Below are 22,594 nucleotides of genomic sequence, written 5' to 3'. Positions count from 1 at the left end.
AATCCATCGTTATATCCGAATAGCGGCGTTTTGTTTCGAATAGCGCAAAATCTGGACCCCTACAAATCAGCTGGGCTTGACAATCTGGACCCTTTCTTTCTAAAATTATCTGCCGAAATTATTGCAACCCCTATTACTAGCCTGTTCAACCTCTCTTTCGTGTCGTCTGAGATTCCCATAGATTGGAAAGCAGCTGCTGTCATCCCCCTCTTCAAAGGAGGTGACACTCTTGACCCAAATTGCTACAGACCTATATCCATCCTACCCTGCCTTTCTAAGGTCTTCGAAAGCCAAGTCAACAAACAGATTACCGACCATTTCGAATCCCACCGCACCCTCTCCGCTATGCAATCTGGTTTCAGAGGTGGTCATGGGTGCACCTCAGCCACGCTCAAGGTCCTAAACGACATCGTAACCGCCATCGATAAGAAACATTACTGTGCTGCCGTATTCATTGACCTGGCCAAAGCTTTTGACTCTGTTAATCACCACATCCTCATCGGCAGACTCAGTAGCCTTGGTTTCTCAAACGATTGCGTCGCCTGGTTCACCAACTACTTCTCTGACAGAGTTCAGTGTGTCAAATCGGAGGGCCTACTGTCTGGACCTCTGGCAGTCTCTATGGGGGTACCACAGGGTTCAATTCTTGGGCCAACTCTTTTCTCTGTATACATAAATGATGTCGCTCTTGCTGCTGGTGAATCTCTGATCCACCTCTACGCAGACGACACCATTCTGTACACTTCTGTATCGCAACGCGTATTTTTCTGGGCGCAGTGCTCAGATTATTGCAAAGTGTGATTTCCCAGTAAGGTTATTTTTAAATCTGGCAAGTTGATTGCGTTCAAGAGATGTAAATCTATAATTCTTTAAATGACAATATAATATTTTACCAATGTTTTCTAATTTTAATTATTTAATTTGTGACGCTGACTTGACTGCCGGTTATTGGAGGGAAACGATTTCCTCAACATCAATGCCATAGTAAAACGCTGTTTTTGGATATAAATATGAACTTGATAGAACTAAAAATGCATGCATTGTCTAACATAATGTCCTAGGAGTGTCATCTGATGGAGATTGTAAAAGGTTAGTGCATCATTTTAGCTGGTTTTATGGTTTTGGTGACCCTGTCTTTGACTTGACAAAACATTACACACAACTCTTGTAAATGTACTGTCCTAACATACTCTAAATTTATGCTTTCGCCGTAAAACCTTTTTGAAATCGTAAAACGTGGTTAGATTAAGGAGATGTTTATCTTTCAAAGGGTGTAAAATAGTTGTATGTTTGAAAAATTTGAATTTTGACATTTATTTGGATTCAAATTTGCCGCTCTTGAAATGCACCTGCTGTTGATGGAGTGCACCACGGGTGGCACGCTAGCACAAATTAATGTTCCTATGCATTTGTCTTTTCATTTGTTCTTAGTCTGAAGCAAGGACACTTTCTAAAGGTTTCCAACAATAAGAAACTATCTTGTAAGTATAGGCTACCTGAAGCATGCCAATGTAATTTTCTTATTAACACTACAATTTTCCCCATGGTTGTTGTTGGTTTAGCTGTTCGCAAATTTTAATTACACAGTCTCCAGAATGATGAAAGGCATGACTCATCGTGTCGTTGGAGAAACAACATAGACGGCATAGTACTGAACATGTACAGGTACAGGTGAGGAGTAATAGAGCCCCTTGCACACTGCCATGATGATATGTTTCTCGGTAACGCATGACTGAATATTTACCATAACAAACCACTTTTTCATAATCCCTGCTTCTATTTTTCTGTATATGCAACTGGGTAAGGAGCACAGTACGGAGAAGAAAAAAATGTATGAAATGTATGCATTCACTACTGTAAGTCGCTCTGGATAAGAGCGTCTGCTAAATGACTAAAATGTAAATCTAATAACTCAGGAAGCCTGGGGAAAAGCACTAATCAAAGTTCAGGTTGGCTACATTACTAGGACTAGCCTACAGCCCACTGATCCCAAGTAAATTATGGTGAAAACACAATTGCACCTCAGGTGTATCACATCCACAGGCATGGTTGCACATGTGCCTCACACACAGGTTTTCACAAATACAGTGTAGCTTTATTGTATGGCAACAAAATGTACAAGATGATTTGAAAGATTCATTCTGTCAGAAATAGAAACATTTCATATTTAGGACCTAATCTATCAATTTTGTAGATGTAAAGATTAGTTATTGTATTTAGTTTGTTGTTTTCATATACATTGTTTTCACTTGTTCACAGGTTCATCACAACAGATTGAGCATTCCAACCCAAGACCAGAAGCCTCATATACAGAGCAAACTATTGAGGAAATTCACATTGAGGAAGATTGGGATGTTTTTGAAGAGGAGTCTCTTGCCATGAAGGAGTGATGGACTAAACTGGGATGAGGAGTTTCATGATACCATGGAGGAGTCTGCCTTTGATGATTGTGTAAACTGGGATGAGGAATTTGAAAGTGTTGCTGGCAGAGATAGAGCTCCCTCAACATGCAAGGATGATTCAGTGATTAATGTGGAACAACCACTCTATGACAATGCCCTTACAACTGTTGCTGAGTGCCTTCTTATCATAATGACATATATAAATTGTCACAAAGTCACTGGAAATGCCCTCATTGACTTACTGAAACTGATTACGTTGCTTTGTCCAGAGCAGTTTAACACAGATTGTTTGAGCAGCATACACAAATTCAGAGAATTTTTCCCATACTCTGCTGCAGTATCCTATATCTTGCACAAGTATTGTAGTCATTATTTGGTTTTAGTTGAGAAGGATGATAGCGTATGTCAATCTTGTGGTGCCAATGTGCTGAAAGAGAAAGCAACGTCTTCTTTTATTGAAGTTTCTATCGAGGAGCAACTGCAGGTGCTGTTTGCAAAAGAGGGTTTCAAAGAAAAACTGAATTTCAGATTCAAGAGGCAGAAAAAGGGAAGAGATAACAATGAGGATGTATATGATGGAGAGGTGTACAGAAAATATGCAGCTGTCGGTGGGCCATTAAGAGATCCTAGAAATATATAATTTACCTGGAACACTGATGGAGTGCCTATTTTTAAAATGTCAAAATTCTCAGTCTGGCTATTTTATTGTATCATTAATGAGTTGAGCTACAGTGAACGCACTAAAAGGGAAAATATGATTTTTGGTTTGGGGACTCCAAACCTTCCATGTTGACATTCCTGAAGCCTTTAACCCCTGGTCGGACTGACATCCAGCGAAAAATCCTATCTCCATTAGCATAACAAAATGTAATATATATTTTTTTCAAATATAGGACTATGTTATATCGTTTTATAGATACACCTCTCCTGAATCGAACCACGTTGTCCGATTTCAAAAAGGCTTTACAGCAAAAGCAAAACATTAGATTATGTTAGAGGAGTATATCATAAAAGTAGCCACATAGTCATTTTCCGACCAACCACATGCATCACAAATAACCAAAAAACAGCTAAATGCAGCACTAACCTTTGACAATCTTCATCAGATGACAACCCCTAGGACATCATGTTACACAATACATGCATTCTTTTGTTCGATAAAGTTCATATTTATATATAAAAACAGCATTTTACATCGGCGCGTAACGTTGACTAACTATTTTCCCTCAAATGCATCCGGTGAAACAGCGCTACAATTTACTAAATTACTATTCGAAAACATTTTTAAAATGTAATATTGTCATTCTAAGATTTATAGATGAATATCTCTTGAAAGCACCTGTAATGCCAGATTTAAAAAGAACTTTACTGGGTAATCACACTTTGCGATAAAAGGGGATGCGATACTCAGAAAATAGGCTACCGTTACAGGTCGCGCCATCTTGGAACAATCGCATATCAAATCTAGTCTTGTATACTATTGTCAATAATCCCTTACCTTTGATTATCTTCATCAGAAAGCACTTCTAGGAATCCCAGGTCCACAACAAATGTATTTTCGTTCGAAAAAGTTAATCCTTTATGTTCCAATAGCTTGTTCTTGTTAGCGCGTTCTGAAGGCTGCACCAAAAGTGCCGTCGTGCGCGGGACCTCACTTTCGAAAAAATGCATTTTTTTTTTATTTAGGTTCGTTCAAACATGTCAAACGTTGTATAACATAAATCTTTAGGGCCTTTTTCAACCAGAGCTCCAATAAGATTCAAGGGGGCCGATTGCATTGTGTTTCAAAACGTTTCGAAAGGGGTAGCCAGGGGAGCCGGCGTCATAATGGTGATGGCCCTCTCCGTGTGACCACGTTCCACAGCGTCTCATTCATTCAGTTTTCACAGTAGAAGGCTCAAATCACTTTGTAAAGACTGGGGACATCTAGTGGAAGCAATAGGAAGTAGTCAATGAACCATTGCTCACTGTGTGATTTACAGGAAAACTGATGAAGTTGAGTCCGTAATTCAGAATTCCACTTCCTGTTACGATCGGTCTCGGGGTTTTGACTGCCATATGAGTTCTGTTATACTCACAGACACCATTCAAACAGTTTTAGAAACTTTAGGGTGTTTTCTATCCACAAGTATTAATTATATGCATATCCTAGCTTCTGAGTTTGAGTAGGAGGCCGTTTAAAATGGGCACAAATTATTTTCAAAAATCGCTGTAGCGCCCCCTATCCTTGGCGAACGACAAGAGGTTAAGCAACACTTTACATAAGCTTGAAGAGCATTGTGTTTTTGTTAGATACAGGAAGACCTCAAAGTCTTTTCTATGCACATTTTTGACCATTGCTGGAACGTGTGACTTGCCTGCAAGGGCATTGGTCTCCAATACTGTGCAATTCAATGGTCAATTTGGATGCCTCAAATGTGAACAGCCTGGAGTGACTGTGAAAGCTGTAGTGAGAGGACATTTGCATGCTTTCCCATTTCAGCAGGACAACCCAAAAGGCCCACAGTATACACATGACAAGTTAATTGATGATGCAAAATCTGCCTTTGACACTCAAAGCACTGTGCATGGTGTTAAGGGTCCTACTTGGCTCAGTAAACTTAAAAGTTTTGACCTGACGCGTTGTCCTCGCTCAGTTACATCACACAGAATGTTCTTCAACTCCTGAATATCGGTCCCTTTTGCTATTTTTGGACCTGGTTGTTTTCAGGGGTCTTCTTGGTGCTTTCTATTTCAACCATTTTCTACTTCTTAAGTGAATCAGTTTTCATACTCTTGATGGACTCCATATCAGTTAAACAGATTGACCATGCTGAAAAACGAACTCAAAAAAAATAAACTAACTTGAACTTTTGCTCCCAGATAGCTGATCTTTATGGTGAGAGATACCAAACTGCTAATATGCACTTACTTGTTCACTTAAATGACAGTGTTAGAGACCTTGGGCCACTGTGGACTCATTCAGGTTTCCATTTTGAGGACAAAAATGGTTATTTGCTACGGCTCATACATGGCACTCAAAATATACCTATTCAGATAGTAAATGCTGTTGGTCTTGTACAGTCTCTTCCAATAATTGCACAAAGTGTAAAAGCTGGCAATGTCGTTGCGGAATTCTATGCCAGAATGTCCAATGACTACAGCTTTTGCCAAGAAAGTAGTTATTTACGGGACGAGTGTGATCAGAGCAAGTGTGTTTCAACTTGAGGAAGACAATCTGACTGCCTTGGAGGAGTGTGTAGGTCACCCCATTCAAAACAGAACTCTGAGAGCCTTTAAACGGGCTCAGGTTGGTAGAACACAGCTCACATCCAGACATTACAAGAAACACAAAAAAAGAAACAACTTCACTGTTGTATATTGTAATGGGACACAGATCAAGTATGCCCAAGTTGAGTTCTTTTTCACACATGAAGAATCTGGCAACTCTTCCATGTTAGCACTTGTTTGTGTATTTGAGAGGGCAGATATCTGCCTGTTATGCAACAAGTGGCACATGTTTTCATATCGTGCCCCTTCTGGAAACCCCTGTACGGATGGTTGTTGTCACTGCAGCAGGTTCTGGGCAAAGTTGTTTGTATGGATCTATCCTCAATGCCTGGCCTTGTTTTTGTGGAGCATTTCCCCAATACTCTGGAGAAATATTAGCACAAGCTACTTTAAGAGCACAGAAAAGATAGCTTTAAAGTCATTATAACAGCATTGCCAGTTCTGCCTAAGGCGGCACACTACTTTGTCATTCATCATTGTTGTCTTTATTGTTTGTTATTAATGCTTTGTAAACATATGGCTTGATTTGTTCATGTCTAGGATATTTTGTTTTCTATTTCAGTAGTTTCATTAACATACTGTATTGACTGGTACTCCACAGGGAGGTTCTGGGGATGCAGCAACACATACCCTCCACTGTCACAACATCTTTGTACTGTACATTGGATGTGTAGTTAATTGTGCTGTTATTTAAAGAATAAAAAAGAATTTGTTAAATTATATTCTAGCTGAGCAAATGACCACCACTTTGCCTTATATAGTAAATCTGATTCAAAACTTTACATTGATGCAAAATAAGACTTATAAGAACATTTTGAGATCTTGATTTATTAAACAAATGATTCAAATAAGATGAAGATTAAGTAGTGTTAGACATATTTGAGAAATTGCACTGTCATAAATGGGTGAGGAAACTTAAGAAAATATCTTCTATTTGGATCTGAGTAAGAGATCTGAGTGTTGAGACTTGGTAATATAATAACTGATAACTGAAACATATTTGAGAAGTTGGATACAGTCACCAATGAGACAACAGAGTTTATCTTTAGATCTTGCTGTTTATCTCATTCTTTGAAGGTTTTGAGACACATTAAGAACATTGGAATGAGACTTACCCCAGAACATTGTGAGACATTTTGAGATCTTATCCTCTTACATCTAGACGTTCCGCTAGCGGAACACCTGCTCCAATATCCAATGATAGGCGTGATGCGAATTACAAATTCCTCAAAAATACAAAAACTTCAATTTTTCAAACATATGACTATTTCACAGCATTTTAAAGACAAGACTCTCCTTTATCTAACCACACTGTCCGATTTCAAAAAGGCTTTACAGCGAAAGCAAAACATTAGATTATGTCAGCAGAGTACCCAGCCAGAAATAATCAGACACCCAATTTTCAAGCTAGCATATAATGTCACAAAAAACAAAACCACAGCTAAATGCAGCACTAACCTTTGATGATCTTCATCAGATGACACACCTAGGACATTATGTTATACAATACATGCATGTTTTGTTCAATCAAGTTCATATTTATATCAAAAACCAGCTTTTTACATTAGCATGTGACGTTCAGAACTAGCATACCCCCCGCAAACCTCCGGTGAATTTACTAAATTACTCACGATAAACGTTCACAAAAAGCATAACAATTATTTTAAGAATTATAGATACAGAACTCCTTTGTGCAATCGAGGTGTCCGATTTTAAAATAGCTTTTCGGTGAAAGCACATTTTGCAATATTCTGAGTAGATAGCCCAGCCATCACGGCTAGCTATTTAGACACCCACCAAGTTTAGCCCTGACCAAACTCCGATTTACTATTACAAAAGTTTGATTACCTTTGGTGTTCTTCGTCAGAATGCACTCCCAGGACTGCTACTTCAATAACAAATGTTGGTTTGGTTCAAAATAATCCATCGTTATATCCAAATAGCGGCGTTTTGTTCGTGCATTCAAGACACTATCCGAAGTGTAAATAAGGGTCACGAGCATGGCGCATTTCGTGACAAAAGATTTCTAGATATTCCATTACCGTACTTCGAAGCATGTCAACCGCTGTTTAAAATCAATTTTTATGCCATTTTTCTCGTAAAAAAGCGATAATATTCCGACCGGGAATCTGCGTTTAGGTAAACAGACGAAAGAAAATAAAGCATGGGGTCGACTCGGGCACGAGCCTGAGTCTCACAGTACTGTGACCAGCCACTACCCAAACGCGCTACTTTTTTTCAGCCAGAGCCTGCAAAGCCACGATTCAGCTTTTTGCCGCCTTCTGAGAGCCCATGGGAGCCGTAGGAAGTGTCACGTAACAGCAGAGATCCCCTGTAATGGATAGAGATAATCAAGAAGGGCAAGAAATTGTCAGACAGGGCACAATGTTCTGGGGTAAGTCTGATTCCAATGTTCTTAACCTCTATGGGCTAGGCGGGACGAATTCCTCCCACCTACGTAACAGCCACTTGAAGCCTGAAGCCTGCATGGAATCTTCTCAGGTTTTGGCCTGCCAAATGAGTTCTGTTATACTCACAGACACCATTCAAACAGTTTTAGAAACTTTGGAGTGTTTTCTATCCAAAGCTAATAATTATATGCATATTCTAGTTTCTGGGCAGGAGTAATAATCAGATTAAATCGGGTACGTTTTTTATCCGGCCGTGAAAATACTGCCCCCTAGCCATAACAGGTTATAGCTTGATCATAGTGAGATAAGTCATTGGCTATTTCTCAGGAGCAGTATTTGAGAAGTATGAGAAAATAGTCAAAATCTCATATTGGTGTTGAATTGTGCTTAATCATGTCTAGGAGAAATACATGTGATTAAGAAGAGGTCTTATCTCTGATTTTCCTTTCCTCTGGGGAGGGCAGCCAGCTAACATTAGTTAGTTAAACAACAATGAACAAAGTGCCAACAATGCCTAACATTAGGCTCTAACTAGAAAAGCAAACAGCTCTGGGAAACAAATAATAACTTCCGCTAGGGAGCCAGCCAGCTAATGTTAGCTAGCTAGTTAACAGTACACTTTAGCTTAAGACATATAGCTAGCTAGCTAGGTAAACAATGAACCTAGCTAGGTAAACAATGTTAAAGAGGACACACGTCACGTAACGTTAGCTAACGAGCCAGCCAGCTAACGTTAGCTAGTTAAACAACAATGAACAAAGTGCCAACAATGCCACAGTGCTGGGAGCTAACCAACCATGTCCAATGTTAGCTAGCTAACATTAGGCTATAACTAGAAAAGCAAATGGCTCTGGGAAACAAATAATAACTTCAGCTAGGGAGCCAGCCAGCTGATGTTAGGTAGCTAGCTAACAGTACATTTTAGCTTGAAATGAAACCACTTTCTGTCAAAATTAGAAGCTAGTCTATCTTACCTGTATACATCATCATGCATGATGGATGCGTCTTCCTGTCAGGAATGCCATACCACAATTGCCCTTATTTTGAAGATGTAATCCGGAGACAGGTGTTTTCTCCATCTCTTTAGCTATCATACTCTAATTCCGGCTGATTTCAAATCTTGATCCTCCAGAAAGTGGAGAGCAACACTTATGCAGCTCCACTACACAATACATTTTTAAAAAGCCATGTTCGACAGGATTACCAATGCAGACTGACGAGCTCAAATAGACAGCAGCCTTCAATATGGCAGACAAATCCTCAAACGGCATGTCCAGCCCACTCATTATCTTAGCCAATCATGGCAAGTGGAAAGGTTGTAGCTTTTTCTGTGGCTTAACCAACAAGGCTCGTAATTTAACAATTTCATTCGTATTTACAGATGGCATACAAGTTTGTTATTAAGGCACATGAAAGTTCACATGTTCAAGAAGGCATTTCTTGCCAAAAAACGCATTTTGATAAAAAAAAAAATTATGTTCAAAAGGCTCTTCTGTGAAGTCTGACTTGCAACATGAGCCTTGTTTCCTGAATCATGTCAAATATGTTCAATTTCAATCAAAGGCAATAGCAAACATAATTTACAAAGTCAGTTTATACACCTATTAGTATTGAGAGGTAGGTGGCTCTCCCAAACCCTGACTCCTAATCTTCATGTTCAAAAATAAAGCTAATGTTTTGTATTTATTTCAACACTATTGATATCACTACTGAAACACACAAAATAAAAGTATCACTACAAATATCACCAGATTATTGGATTGCACCCTTCTCCAGCATGGCCACATGGTGAGTAGTCTGTCTGCAAACATTTTAGAGAAAATGAGTGAGCAAGTTGGTAAATCTTTTAAGAAGCGTCACTACCGAGCATCTAGTATATCAAGAAAAAGTATGGTTTTGGGACTAAAATATATTTTTGCGGCGATGTACATCTGTCCAAATGAAAGATAGCCAGACATATGCTAGCTATTGGGATTCTTTAAATTCCAAAATAAGTCAAAATTGTCCAAACCGAAACAATAACAAATAAACGATTGACACCATAGAGATACAGTGCCGTGAAAAAGTATTTGCCCCCTTTCTAATTTTCTCTAATTTGCCGTATTTTTGATACTGAATGTTATCAGATCTTCAACCAAAACCTGAGTGAACAAATAACACAACAATTACATACTTATTTCATTTATTACATAAACAAAGTTATGCAACACCTAATGCCCCTGTGTGAAAAAGTATTTGCCCCCTTACACTCAAGAACTGGTTGTGACACCTTTAGCTGCAATGACTCCAACCAAACGCTTCCTCTAGTTGTTGATCAGTCACTCACATCGCTGTGGAGGAATTTTGACCCACTCTTACATGCAGAACTGCTGTAACTCAGCGACATTTGTGGGTTTTCAAGTATAAACTGTTTGTTTCAACTCCTGCCACACCATCTCAATTGGAATTAGGTCAGGACTTTGACTAGGTCATTCCAAAACTTCAAATGTGTTGCTTTTTAAACATTTTCATGTAGACTTGATTGTGTGTTTTTGATCATTGTCTTGCTGCATGACCCAGCTGCACTTCAGCTGTAGCTCACAGAGCAGAATTCATGGTTCCTTCTATTAACCCATCAGAGTCTAAACTCTGTCTAAGCTGGGGGAGGGGGAGGGGGGGTCTACTAAGCTATATGGAATGGTTTTTAGAAGATCATACCAAGGATCATTTAGCTATTTGATTTAGAATGTTATGACCCCTTGAAGTATCAAAAAAATATATGAAATGTTTTTTTGATGAAAAATATTTTTGGGCCTTACTGCTATGAGCCCATACAAACGCATTGAATAACAGATTCACAACATAGAACAACAGATACTCCCAAAAAAATATCAAAAGGAAGTTTATTCTGAAGTGTCTCTCCTATATCTGAGAGACATAAAACAGATTAGGAAACTTTTTCTCTTTTTGTAACATGTATTTAACACATTATTTTTGGCACTAAACAGTCTAAGGCTGGGGGTTGAGGGGTTCTACTAAGCTATATGGAATTGAAGGTCATACCATGGATCCTTTAGCTATTTCATTTAATCGTCCCACCTACTCAACAGCCAGTGGAATCCCGTGGCGCGATATTCAAATACCTTAGAAATGCTATTACTTCAATTTCTCAAACATATGACTATTTTACACCATTTTAAAGACAAGACTCTCGTTAATCTAACCACACTGTCCGATTTCAAAAAGGCTTTACAACGAAAGCAAAACATTAGATTATGTCAGCAGAGTACCCAACCAGAAATAATCAGACACCCCTTGAAGTATTCACCCCAAAATATATATTTGATGGAGAAAAAAAAATTGGGCCTTACAAGCGCATTGAATATCAGATTTACTACATATCAAAACTAAGTTTGTTTTGAAGTGTCTCTCTTATATCTGAGTGATATAAGAAAGATGAGGAAACATATATATATATTTTTACATGTATTTAACCTCATATTTTGAGCATTAACACATAGCCCTGAGGTCTGAGCCCTTGTACTAGAAATATTACAATATATTCACTAACAGTCATAGAAATCACAGAGGAATTTACATTGGCCCTGAACACAAATACATTCTGTACACACACAAAAACAATTGCAGTATTGTTCCTCAATTTGTATATTAAATGTCTAAATCCAATGTAAAAAATATGGAGAAGTATAATAGTTTAAAGACAATCACAATATATTTAGATTATTTGATTTCAATCACTTTTTGACTGAACCCCTTTTGATTTGAACAAAACTTTCCATGGTAGAAGTGGTCAGAAGTGATTTTTGGACCTGAATGCCAAAACATTTAGGAGATTGAGGTGCTCAAAGTTGACCCATTTTGCATACCCCGCCCTGCCATGAGACATCCATGTCTTCATCACTGGAAAATATAAATGGTTGAGTCTTATATCATTTAAAAGCTTACAAACAGGGTTGTCAAACTGTTTCATCAATTCCCCCCAAAAAATATTAATACATATTTTCATTTTTTTACCTTTAATATAAATAATATAAAAAACTGATTTTTCACATACTCTATGTGGTATCTTAGATCCAATTTACACCATCTGAGGTGTTTGTGTTGTGCCCACCATTGTTTGAGACACAACATACTCTTGAATAGAGGGTGGGTGTCATGACAGATTTGTACCTTGTCAGCTCGGGGATTTGAACTTGCAACCTTTCGGTTATTAGTCCAACGCTCTAACCACTAGGCTACCCGAACAGAAATTTTAACTTCCAAGTACTACAACAAGTCCATCTGAAATGAGTTTTATTAGACAATCATTCTACAACACCTTGCTACGAAAGTAGCTTGCAACTTAGTTTCATCACGTCATGTAATGACATTTTAGGAAACGGTATCAACGGCGAGTTGAATGCCTGGTCTTGAGTCAGCTCAGCTGTCCTACAACACGATATTCTATAACTGGCAAGTTTTGTCTCGTCTCTTCTTCTGTCTTCTGTTAGATCTTTCACGGGGGACAAATTCTAGAACTACTAATATTGTGTAGGTTACATGTGGACATTGCACAAACATCATCCTGCTTGAGTGTTATAAACAAGATAATCTATGAGTGTAATTGTGTAACAAAGACTAAAATGTTATGCTGTAAATATCATATCAATGTGCCTATAAAGACAGTATGTAAACACTTACCAAGCAAATAAAAATAAGGTGTGTATAGAGTACAACTTCAGCTATCTAACCATAAATAGAATGGCATTCTATTTGTCAATTTTTCCAAATCTTAAGGATTTGGCTGTCTAACCGCACGCTGACATGCACAGCTCTCGGGTGAGGTTAAGTCTTCAAACCTCCAGTGGGTGAAGTCCCTTCCATATAATCTATGTAATGTATTACAGGTTATGGACCCGTGCAGTCAGGTGGCAGGAGCGGTGGAGTGCATGACACTTCACTCTGGATATGACAGAGTTTGCCTTAGCCCATTGGTCCAGCAGGCAGAGGCCAGTAATCAGCAACTACAGGCAGATGTGTGATGCAGGAGGATGGTACTCTTCTTATTCCACTCTGTAGCAGTGGTGAATCGTCATTCTCTGCCCCACCTGTTTTGAGCCCCACATTTTTATATTTTATATATATATATATAGAGAGAGAGAGAGAGTTAAGGTCGGAAGTTTATATACACTTAGGTTGGAGTCATTAAAACTCGCTTTTCAACCACTCCACAAATTTCTTGATGACAAACTATAGTTTTGGCAAGTCGGTTAGGACATCTACTTTGTGCATGACACAAGTCATTTTTCCAACAATTGTTTACAGACAGATTATTTCACTTATAACTCACCGTATCACAATTCCAGAAGTTTACATACACTAAGTTGACTGTGCCTTTAAACAGCTTGGAAAATTCCAGAAAATGATGTCATGGCTTTAGAAGCTTCTGTTAGCTACTTGACATCATTTGAGTCAATTGGAGGTGTACCTGTGGATGTATTTCAAGGCCTAACTTCAAACTCAGTGCCTCTTTGCTTGGCATCATGGGAAAATCTAAATAAATCAGCCAAGACCTCAGAAATAAAATTGGTCTGGTTCATCCTTGGGAGCAATTTCCAAATGCCTGAAGGTACCACGTTGATCTGTACAAACAATAGTATGCAAGTATAAACATCAATGAACCACGCAGCCATCATACCGCTCAGGAAGGAGACGCATTATGTCTCCTAGAGATGAACGTACTTTGGTGCGAAAAATGCAAATCAATCCCAGAACAACAGCAAAGGACCTTGTGAAGATGCTGGAGTAAACAGGTGCAAAAGTATCTATATCCACAGTAAAATGAGTCCTATATGGACATAACCTGAAAGGCCGCTCTGCAAGGAAGAAGCCAATGCTCCAAAACCGCTATAAAAAAGCCAAACTACGGTTTGCAACTGCACATGGGGACATTGTACTTTTTGGAGAAATGTCCTCTGGTCTGATGAAACAAAAATATAACTGTTTGGCCATAATGACCATCATTATGTTTGGAGGCAAAAGGGGGAGGCTTGCAAGCCGAATAACACCATCCCAACCGTGAAGCACAGGGGTGACAGCGTCATGTTGTGGGGGTGCTTTGCTGCAGGAGGGACTGGTGCACTTCACAAAATAGATGGTATCATGAGGCAGGAAAATTATGTGGATATATTGAAGCAACATCTCAAGACATCAGTCAGGAAGTTAAAGCTTGGTCGCAAATGGGTCTTCCAAATGGACAATGACCACAAGCATACTTCCAAAGTTGTGGCAAAATGGCTGAAGGACAACAAAGTCAAGGTATTGGAGTGGCCATCACAAAGCCCTGACCTCAATCCCATAGAACATTTGTGGGCAGAACTGAAAAAGCGTGTGCGAGCAAGGAGGCCTACAAACCTGACTCAGTTACACCAGCTCTGTCAGGAGGAATGGGCCAAAAGTCACCCAACTAATCGTGGAAAGCTTGTGTAAGGCTACCCGAAACTGTTAGGGGTGTGTACGGGAGGCGAAGTCAGGTGCAGGAGAGCAGAGTGTAGTAAACAGGCACACTTTAATTTCGGTCCAAAAATGACAGCACATAAGAACAATAACGTGCCAAAAACACGGAACATGGCAAAAGTATAGCGCCTGACAATATCCACATAACAATAAACAATTACACACAAAGACATGGAGAGGAACAGAGGACTAAATACATGCAGTGATTATGGAATGAAAACCAGGTGTGTAATGGAACAAGACAAAACAAATGGATATATGAGAAATGGAGCAGTGATGGCTAGAAAGCCGGTGACGTAAATCGCCGAATGCCGCCCAAACAAGGAGAGGAGCCGACTTCCGTGGAAGTCGTAACAGAAAAGTTTGACCCAAGTTAAACAATTTAAAGGCATTGCTACCAAATACTAATTGAGTGTATGTAAACTTCTGACCCACTGGGAATATGAGGAAAGAAATAAAATCTGAAATAAATCATTCTCTCTACTATTATTCTGACATTTCACATTCTTAAAATGAAGTGGTAATCCTAACTGACCTAAGACAGGGAATGTTTACTCGGATTAAATGTCAGGAATTGTGAAAAACTGAGTTTAAATGTATTTGGCTAAGGTCTATGTAAACTTCCGACTTCAACTGTATATCCTTGAGTTAATAAAGCCGCATTCAAACATAGTCGCTTTTTTGTTTTCTTGAGTAAGGTCCATTTAAAATGTAAGCCCTTTGGATCCTGCCATATAGTTACATTACAAGTGCCCAAGAAGGCTGAAGGTCTTTGGCCACAGATAAAATGACGTCAAATCACGTTATATGTACAGTACAGTAGCTTTGACTGGACTGATCATGTCAACATCTTACTTTCAAAATCTTAGCTAGCAGTTATCATCATGAATCAAGTCGACAATCTACTGGCAAATCCTTTTTAATCCTTGTCATACGAAGAGAAATAATGAAGAGAAATGATAGATAAAACGTATCGGTGCTCATCGGCCATTGGACATAAATGTTACACAACAAGTTGGAAATCGCAAATTCAACAATGAGTGGATTGGAAGGAATCGGTGAACGTGGCTAACTGCAAGCATTGCAAATGGGAAGTCTGGAATAAACGAGCTCAGACTGGGAAAAAACGCTTTGAATGGTCAGCCAACTCGGAATGGTAAACCTGGCCTCTTTCTCTTTGATGACAAAATTTGTCCACGACGGACCACCGCACCACATTCCTGTTCAGGTGAGCACATCACAACAAGGTGAGTCCAAAAATGTATTTTATGCCTCTGCATAAATGATGTAATATGCTTAGAAGATATGTATACTGTATCTAAGAAAGTAATACTAAGTGTATGTTGTGTAGTAAGCTGTTAGTAGCCCATGTGCCTCACCCTAAAAATGTGGTCCATTTTCAGCTCTTCATTTTTCCTAACATTACTGTTCTGACTCGGTGGTGCACATGTAGCCTATAACCTGTTTTTGAGAAATGTCATCATCGAATATTGTAAGAGCTTTCATTGCTTGCTTATATGCCCCCTTTATTTAACCTACCGTTCTGACTTGGTGTACAGGGAAAATACTGTAAGAGCAGCCCATGTTCTGCATTCTGTCAATGTACATTTCAAAAGTGCTGAACACATAGTTATATTGACTACTTTGATCTTAGCTTGCTCATTAATGTCTTAATCGAAATTACGGAATGCCTGTTATCCGCTCATCGTTCACTTATGCCATAGTTTGTACATCTCAAATGTCCGTAGGAACCACATTTGTTTAAGCAAGTCAGCCATATCAGCTGTTTTTTTAAAAAGGCAGTAAACGAGACTGAATTAACTGTTTCGCTGCCAGACAAGGCTCTTCTGATAGCCAGACGTAGCGGTTGGAAGGATTCACTCCATTGTGCTGGAAAGAAAGCTCTGCAGTTGGGACAGCTTTATGTAGGCCCAAACAGTTTGTGCGCACCGCTTGTCACCATTATAGTGAAATGAATGCATTGTTTAGCGTTGTGTTGTGTAGTGGCTTTGCTGGCGAGCATCCCCAATTTTTGGGGGAGTTTGCCCCTCCAAGATTTACATGCTAAAATCGCCACTGCTCTGTACGCTACTAACCAATTCATAGCTTCCTCCAGGAGGAAGCTTTGTATCATCAGTAGCCTACAGAGTAAAATGAGAAGAATGCAATTGCTAAACTTATGTAGATATTCTAAACAAAGATTTTTGATAACTTTCAAGTGTGGCAGTTTCATACTTCACATAATACAGTAGAAGCAGTGTTCTGCTAATATATCAATGTGCAAATATTATACCTTCCTGTATGCTGTACCTTTTGGTTACTGGCCCAACGCTCTTAACCACTAGGCTACCAGCCACAATGACATCAGTCACATCAACCTGACGTGTTCTCACCTCGTCATGGTAAGGTTGTATACTGGTCGTAAGATTACTTTTTCAAACACGTCTATTTAACAACCAGATATGTACATATTTAGCTAGTTGTAATCTGGTTATGTGACACCTCCTCAACCTGAAACCTTTTAACCGGAAAATAAAGTTTTTATGATGTTCCAAGCCAGCCTGCTGGGACTATATATTAACTCCAAACCTCAGGTCTCACCTGAAATCCCATGGGAAAGAGGCTTGACTAAATGTTATTCTCTGTGAAGTCTCCACCCATGTCATAGAATATGTAGTCTATATGCAGACAGCCCCCTCATTTGCAATGTCTTGCATAACTGACATCATCAGCCATGCACAGCGTCTCCCGATTTATACATACATTAATGGAGTTTTATATTAAACTAAAGTCAGTCAGGATGAAAATCTTGCCCTTAGGGTTAGGCTAGCGGATCTTCATCTCACTTCGTCACAGTGTCTAACAATTAAGAATGAATATCACTGATTTCCAGTAAGCAACATTTTTTTAAATAATGTATTTTCAACAGCAAAAGTGTCGCCATTTAACCAGTTTTGCCCATAGGTTTGTTGTTCACGTCAAAATGAAGGTGTTGAGTTGCCTTACTGTAAACGTCTTTGTTTTGATCATATTCTATATTTCAATGCCGAACTGTAATTCAGACAAACACTTGTGATGTTCAAATAATTCATTAATATTGACAGAGAACACTGAATGGGTTTGATAATTTACTTGTTGCATGAATAAACTGAAACCCTCTTTTTCATGACAAAATTTAAATCAATTAGTAATACATTTCCATTCCATCTTGTGTACTGCTACTAACTGTAAATTATGTGAAAATATACAGAAGTATGTGCTTTATTAATAAACCAATAGGATATTTATGTCCTGGATTTCAAATTCCTTATGAAAATGCAATCAAAGGAAAAGTAAGCAAGAAACTACATTAATGCATAGACACAAACATAAAGTAAATATATGCATGCAAGCATACATACTTTCTCACACACTCTTTCACATAAAACAAAAATAAGTAACTTTTGATTTAAAAAAAATGTCCCTGGAGTAAGAGCCTAAATAATGCCACCAACTCCCTTTCCTTCTCTACTCGCTCTCTCTCTGTGTATGTCCCTCTTATTCCCTCCCTCCACTCTCTCTCTCCCTCCCCTCTCTCTCACACACTCCTCTCTCCCTCCCTCCCCTCTCACTCAAACGCTCTCTCTTATTCCCACTCCTAACTCTCTCTATCTTCCCTACCTCTATTTTCCTCCCTCTCCTCTCTCTGTCCATGGTATGTCCTGCAGTCTCTCTTCTGCACTTGCGGCAGTGCTCATAACGTCACTTATCTAAATGGGATCTTTGCCTAGCTATCTGATACAGGCAGACAGGAGGTGAGAGCTTCCCGGTTTCCTCCTCTCTCCCTCCTCCATATTTGTTTTCCAAAACAGGGATATGTTGTCCACAGTCACAGCGTTTGTCTAAGAAGCTTTCGTGTCCCCCGTGTTCAGCTGAGAAACAGGACCCATCATAGAGCCACAGAGATAGCAGCAACCATTTTTTTATGACACTAATATCAAGTGCGTGGAGCCTGCAGGAGCAGAGATTCTTATTGCGTTAATGCACAAGTCAAAGATAAAGATGAGAAGGAAATCAAGTGCCTCCATATTTCTATTCAGTCCCTCCAGGATTCCGCGATTCTGAGATAGCATTTTTTTTGCTAAATCAACAATTCCCTGCATATTATGCAAGGGCTTGGAAATTTTACCAATCACCACACTATTTCTGCATAAACCAGTAAAATCATTGCAATATTATAGCATAAAAGTGCAATATTATAGCATCGCAGCGCAAAAAGAGAGCTCTGCACATTTACTGCATAATATGTTTCATTCAAGCCATACGTCAACAAACTAATTGGACAAAATCATTGCATATTGCCATGCAAAATGTCAGAATTGGCACATCTAAATAAAGCATTTATGCCCACAAATATCACAGAAAATGCCCACGAAATCCTGGAGGGACTGGCTAATGAATGCCACAGTGTGAATGCCATTACGTTGCATGAGTGCCTCCTTTCATGTCGTTAGAGGAGATCATCTTTATACGGCACATATTTAGACTATGGTTTATACAAAGTAGACTTTTGTGGGGTTTTTCTTATTCAGCAGCAATACATTAATGTATGGTAATTGAACACCAGCTCCACCAGCACTCCAATTACATTTGCTAGATAGAACAAACGCTTGAGCTCTTGTGGAACATTTGTTCCATTTGCACACACAGACACAAACACACCCTCCCTTTAAGAAAGACAGACTTACGTGTTCTGAAGCGGTGGTGTGGGCGTGTGGCTGGACCTTTCACAGAGCGTCCAGGGTTCCATCGCCCGGTGGGCTTGGCTGGGGGCGATGGCGGAGAAGTGGGCGATTGCACCTTGGTTGTGGCTTTGGTAGTTGTGGATGTTGGACTAGGTCGTGAGTTCGGGGGGTCCTTATCCTTACGACCGTTTCCCGTGTTGCCGTTCTGCTGTACCGTGGTGCTGTGCGGGGTCACCTCTTTACCCCCGGGCGGGACAAGTCGAGTGGTGCGGGTAGTGGTGGTGGTGCCCATCACGTGGGTGCCACTGCCGATCCGGTTGTGGAGGTGCGGGGCCGAGTGGTTGGAGGGCGGCGCAAATCGAGTTCTCGGGGCTGGGGCCGTGCCATCAGACGCTAGAGGGTTGGTGGTGGAAGTCGTGGTCATAGTGTCTGGTCGTTTGGGCAGGGCGCTGGGTTCATAGAGAAATATGGGATCCTGCCCTATGCCCTTGGCGTCCACCAGGTCCGTGGGCAGATAGTCTTGAATGGAGCCCACTACAATCCATTTGAGCAGCATTAGACTGAGGCCAAGGCCCACAAAGCCCATCACCAAGGGCACCGCACACAGCCAGGTCTGCTGGCGGGACCACACTGCACAGGGCCCACAGCGAAGAGGCCCCGGGGCCCGAGGGGAGGCCTGTTCATCCCCGGGTTCCTCCAGGGTCATGGCCCCCAGAGTGCTCGTTCCTGAGTGCTCACTCATCCTGCCGATGCCGTCAAAGTTCAGGGGTCAAACCGGAGGCCCAATGACAAAAGGGCACGAACGAGACAGGGGATGGGGAACAGAACCAACAGTGGGCATCTTACCAATGCACCCACACTAAATTTCTACATTTATACCCACACACACATAGACACAAGAGGGCACCCACAGACACGTACAAGTAATTACAAGCCAAGCAGCTCACGAGGATGCACACGTAAGCAAATATACACTCCCTCTGGCGCAGAGCTAGCTAAGTACACACACAAACAAACACAGAAACAAACAGACACACAGGTTGGACATGTACAGGGGAGGGTGCTGAACGGAGGGGGTGAGCCTCGCTGTAGTTAGATGGTAACGAAACAACGGTAAATCCCAAGATACTTCACTCCCGTATGAGCAAAAAAGCTGAAGAAAAAGGCAGGCAGGAGGACATCGATCCACGGTGTTGGCAAGCTTCAGACCATAGCTGTAAATCCTGTGTGTGTCAATGAGAAACAAACCTCCTCTGCGGCTCCAACTCACTGCTTCTCAATGGCACTCTAATCCACGGCCCTCGATTCCTTTTCCTCTGTGGCTCTGAAGGGGTTGCCCTCTTTTTATTTCTCAGGTGTTTTATATAGGCTCCAGTCCAGGGGCTTCCTCTACAGTCTTCTTCCCTGCCTTGGGTCAGCCTCCCCCTTGCTGTCCTTCCAGGCAGCCCTGTGCAGCGTTGTTTCAGCTGTAGTGGTGAACGGTAATCCTGCATGAAGAGAGCCAGTGGAACTGGAGAGAGAGTGGGGGAGAGGATCTGTCGGGATGTGGCTGGTGGGGCGGAAGAGGGGGAGGGTAAATCCAACTGATCCCCATCCAATCCCTTTCCCCTCAGATCTCCCGGACTGTCCGTCTTTCTCCAGCTGTCTGTCCACCGCCTGTCATTGTGGTAGAAAAATCTGAAAGCCTTGGCTGCTTGTTTGCTACATCAGTCCGCTACATTCCCACATTGCCGACGGAGGTGAGAGTGGGAGAGTGAGCGACAGAAAGGGAAAGAGAGAGAGCAAGAAAGAGGAGGGGAGGGGGAAGAGTGCTGCTCTGAAAAACTGATGCGGCTGCTGTTCTTGAAGGCTGCCTACTGGGAGAGATAGAAAGATTTGCTCACTCCGCTGTGAGTGATGTGGGCTCCACGGCTCCCGACCGGCGCTTTCCTCCCTTTCACTCTCAGCAGGATTCCAGACTGACAAACAACAACTGCCCCATCCCTTCTCTGACACACTGCGTGCGTGCGCCCTTGTAAGCTTTTGCTTGTGAAAGCGAGACAGAGGCAGAGACCACACTGCCTTCCCTATCACTGTTAAATGAGAGAGAGGGAGACGGAGAGGGAGAGGGAGAGTGAGAGAGAGCAAGAGAAAGAAAGAGGAGGCAGAGATTCTGGGAGTAAGCTCTGCAGCAGCAGCAGCAGCATAAACAAGGGGGCAGTGCACAACACACCGTGTGGAGGAGAGAAGAGCTGCCACAGACACACCCCAGGAAACAGAGAGAGGGAGGGACGGAAGAAGTGGAGGAGGAGAGAGAGGGAGAGGTAGTGAGGTGCTACATTCCCCCGATCTAACACCAGCAGTGCGGGAGAAAAACAAGCCAAACATTGGGCTCATAATTTATGGGTGGGTTAAAGCCTCCTTCAACCTTATCTTAAGTATTTTTTGTATTTTCTTAGGATCCCCATTAGCTGTTGTTGAAGCAGGTGCTGCTCTTTCTGGGATCCACAAAACACATAAAACATGACATAATACAGAACATCAATAGACAAGAACAGCTCAAGAATTGAACTACACAAATATGAAATAACAAATGTCCTGGGAGAAATAGAGATACCCATTACTCTAGGCCTACATCCAAATACATTAATATATTACATTTTCATATATTCTATTTACATTCAGTGGCATCTATCAGTTATATGCATACATACTTCAGTAAATATACATATGCCTACAAGTTATTTAGGTCAGATAGGGAAGAGGCATTGTGCTGTGACGTGTTGTTTTATTTGTTTTTTAAGCTAATTTGGTTGTTTACTTGAGTAATTTGAGATGGAAGGGAGTTCCATGTGATCATGGCTCAATCATGCAGTCAGTCTCTCCTCTACTTTGAGCCAAGAGACACTTGCATGCCTACTGTTGACAGCTGTGTGTACATTGAAGGGCCAGATGTGCTGCTCTGTCCTGGGCCAGCTGCAGCTTTCTAGGTTCTTCTTTGCAGCACTTGACCATATCACTGGGCAGTAGTCAAGATTAGATCAAACAAAAGCCTGCAGGACTTGTTTGATCGACTGTTGTGTTAAATATGCTGAGACAAACCTCTCAAATCAAAATCAAATAACCTTTTTTTTGTCACATGCGCCGAATACAACAGGTGTAGGCCTTACCAAGAAATGCTTACTTACAAGCCCTTAACCAACAACTCAGAGGGTTTTTTTAAAGTAAGCAAGAAAATATTAGCAAAAATAATAATAAAACATTTTATATACTAAAGTAAAACAAGTAACACAATAAAATAAAAACAACAAGG

At 40.7% G+C, this 22,594-nt stretch overlaps 1 protein-coding gene across 1 annotated transcript in view; it reads right to left on the bottom strand.

The window, feature by feature from the left end:
* The window catches only part of LOC106579414 (pro-neuregulin-3, membrane-bound isoform), a 436,757-nt gene extending 415,228 nt beyond the window's left edge, over positions 1-21,529 (bottom strand). Inside the window, exon 1 of the mRNA XM_045702613.1 lies at positions 19,306-21,529. Coding sequence (XP_045558569.1) covers positions 19,306-20,044 — 739 coding nt within the window. The 5' untranslated portion in view covers positions 20,045-21,529. The remainder of the gene's footprint in view (positions 1-19,305) is intronic.
* Positions 21,530-22,594: the final 1,065 nt, after the last annotated feature.

This window comes from Salmo salar, chromosome ssa19 (assembly GCF_905237065.1).
Source record: "Salmo salar chromosome ssa19, Ssal_v3.1, whole genome shotgun sequence".
NCBI classification, from domain to species: domain Eukaryota; kingdom Metazoa; phylum Chordata; class Actinopteri; order Salmoniformes; family Salmonidae; genus Salmo; species Salmo salar.
This window is presented reverse-complemented; position numbering and strand designations above follow the sequence as displayed.